Source organism: Sphaeroforma arctica, assembly GCF_001186125.1.
Source record: "Sphaeroforma arctica JP610 unplaced genomic scaffold supercont1.76, whole genome shotgun sequence".
Taxonomy (NCBI): Eukaryota; class Ichthyosporea; order Ichthyophonida; genus Sphaeroforma; species Sphaeroforma arctica.
In genome coordinates, this window is record NW_014040482.1 from 97,828 (window position 1) to 100,589 (window position 2,762).

A 2,762-nucleotide genomic window follows, 5' to 3' on the forward strand; every position below is an offset into this window, starting at 1 on the left:
GATGGCTATATGTTCAAATCCACCCACACGTGTATCAATAATAGAATCGTGATGGTCTTGTGGCGGTGTAGGCCCATTAGCGCTCTCCGGACGCGACGTTCGAGCTCTGTTCACAAGTGGGATTTGGGTCACGCACGCACGGAATTACTAGACACTTAACGGACACCGGGCTATTCCGAACACACACTGTACGTGTGGAGTAAGATACGCTGAAACCGGGGCACTGGCACATACAATGCACTGGAATGCGATCTATGGGCTTTTCCCGTCGCTTGTGCGAGTTTGGTCATTATTATGGGGATCTCGGATGGCCACTAAAGCACAAGAAATTAGCCGAATCGAGTACTCTGCTCAAACCTAGTATCAGGGGGGTCTTGTATGTACTAGTTGGGACTGTCCGAGGCCAATCTCCGACTCAGTTGATAAGTTTCAACTTCGTGGCATCAAGGTTCCCCGGCGTTGTTGGTCTGCCGTAGATTCGGACCTAGACTGCGATATGATTAGTTAGTATTCGCTATGAATCTTTCAGTGCACGGATCAGCGGATGCTCTACACCACGCCCTTATTAGCTCTGTCCGTATATGAAAGGAACGTCCCCTATCATATTATCGGGTGATTAATTATTGAGAACTACCGTGTCTGCCGTGGAAGTCGGGGAATGGTTCCATCATATATCTCAAGAGGCAGGGTTTCGTTCTCATTGTGGTATTCGCGCGGGATTTCTGGTTGCGCAATCGTTGTGGCTTTACGTCGCTAAAGCACTGGGTCTCTCTTATCAGGACGTATGCATTTTAGGAAGGGAGTCCGAAGGTATTTCTCGCTATAGTAATTCGTTATTTTGTGAGCTGGATTTTAACCACTCATGTTAATACAATGGTCTCATCCAAACGTAAGCTTGTTTTGAATCACACGAACAAGCTACTGTCTATTATTGCTTACCTAGCGATTAATAACACCTACGTTTCCTTTTCTGTGTCCTCCTTACTAATTGATTTTGAATCTCTATTTTGTACTGTAGGACTTGAAGGATTTCTTCAGAGAGTACGGACCCGTTACTTTCGCTGATGCCAATAAGACTCGCGACGGTGAAGGGTAAGCTCTTTTACGCACTCTAGTAGACCACAGTACTGTCTCATTGTTTCAGTCTGTCCCCAGTGTGCATTTCGGTATCTAATCTATGATGTATATTCCGGATTTCGCTCCAGAGTCATCGAGTTCAGCAACTATGATGATATGCGTAAGGCTTTGAAGGAGGCCGATGGCAGAGAACTAGATGGCTACCGTATCCGCCTCAGTGAACAGAGCACAAGCCGCGGTGGTGGTAGAGGAAGAAGCAGATCTCGTAGCCGCAGTCGCAGTCGCTCTCCCCGGGGCGCTCGCAAGTCCAGAACTAGATCCAGATCCAGATCCAGATCCAGAAGCCCGTAAGTCACCTTTGTGTTTTGGTATGTCGCAATCGCGGGTCACCAGTATGTGGTTGATCATTAAACCCCAATCTATTCCAAACATCACTGGGTACGGCCCGCATTGAGTGCCAATTATGTTAATCAATTCCAATTCTGCTCGCCACTAGTGTCCGAAGGAGCCGAGACGTGTCGAAATCGCCCAAGCGCGATTCCCGGTCGCGCTCGCGCTCTCGATCTCCCAGAATGGATGTTGACGACGATAAGAAGCTCGGCGACAAAGAGGATTCGAAGCGTTCCAGATCACGCTCTAGATCCCCCACGCCCAGGAAGGACAGCCCACGCTCCAGGAGTAGATCCCCTGTAGCTGCGGAGGCCAAGGGTGATGAAGGCCACAAGAGTGACTGATGCGGATATTTTTTAATGTTACACAGACTAGACTACGGCGTGGGTGCGGACTGGTGTAGAGATACGGCTGCATATGGCTTCGATTAGTATCGCACACGCCACAGAACGTCATCGATTGATTTAGTCGGCAGCAGACTAGGTGTGGAGTCTAGCCGACGTGTACCTGCGGTTGGGCTGCACATAGTTATCCCACGTATTAAATAAGATTTAGGACAGAGTGAAGCGATTTATTCTTTGGTATATTGGGTTTCACTGTAAAACTAGCATATTGCGCCTAAAATACTAGTGTATCATTGTGAGACTTCGTGTAATAGTTGAAGCTATGAGGTTTTAGCAATTTGAAGGATATCTATGGTAGTTCTGTTGCTTCGTTGCAATTACATAGTTCTTCAAAACAAATTGACTTTTGGATTTTGGAACGTTGCCGATGGCAACCAGAATATCCTACTTCAAACTCTCCAACACGCTACTATCAAAGCCTTCTGGATCAGTAGTCTATTTATATATTTATAATATGTACTTTATCCCATTTCAAAAGTTTCCTACAGCTCTATAAATATCTCTATAAAATGTACTTTCTTCCAATTCCAACAACAGCGCGTCTCCTACCTAAATAGTAGACTATGCACATTTCTATAATATGCACTTTATCCCACTTCAAAGGGTTTCAACAGCGTATCCCATAGCCCTCTGAATTAGTAGGCTGTACATTTCTCTATAATATGTGCTTTATCCCGGTTCAAAAGTTTTAACAGCGTATTTCATAGTCTTCTGAATTGGCAGGCTATGTACATCTCAATAATATGTGCTTTATCCCCCTTCAAAAGTTTTAACAGCGTAGTTCATAGTCTTCTGAATTAGTAGGCTGTGAACATCTCTATAGTATGTACTTTATCCCATTTCAAGCAACAGCTTATCCCCTAGCCTTCTAAATTAGTAGGTTATGCATAT

General features: G+C 45.3%; 1 protein-coding gene across 1 annotated transcript in view; it reads left to right on the forward strand.

Annotated features, from left to right (window-relative positions):
- Positions 1-2,036, forward strand: part of SARC_01822 (hypothetical protein) — a 4,166-nt gene extending 2,130 nt beyond the window's left edge. The window contains exons 4-6 of the mRNA XM_014304449.1: positions 1,019-1,092; positions 1,206-1,424; positions 1,574-2,036. Of these exons, the coding sequence (XP_014159924.1) occupies positions 1,019-1,092; positions 1,206-1,424; positions 1,574-1,811 (531 nt within the window). The 3' untranslated portion in view covers positions 1,812-2,036. The remainder of the gene's footprint in view (positions 1-1,018; positions 1,093-1,205; positions 1,425-1,573) is intronic.
- Positions 2,037-2,762: the final 726 nt, after the last annotated feature.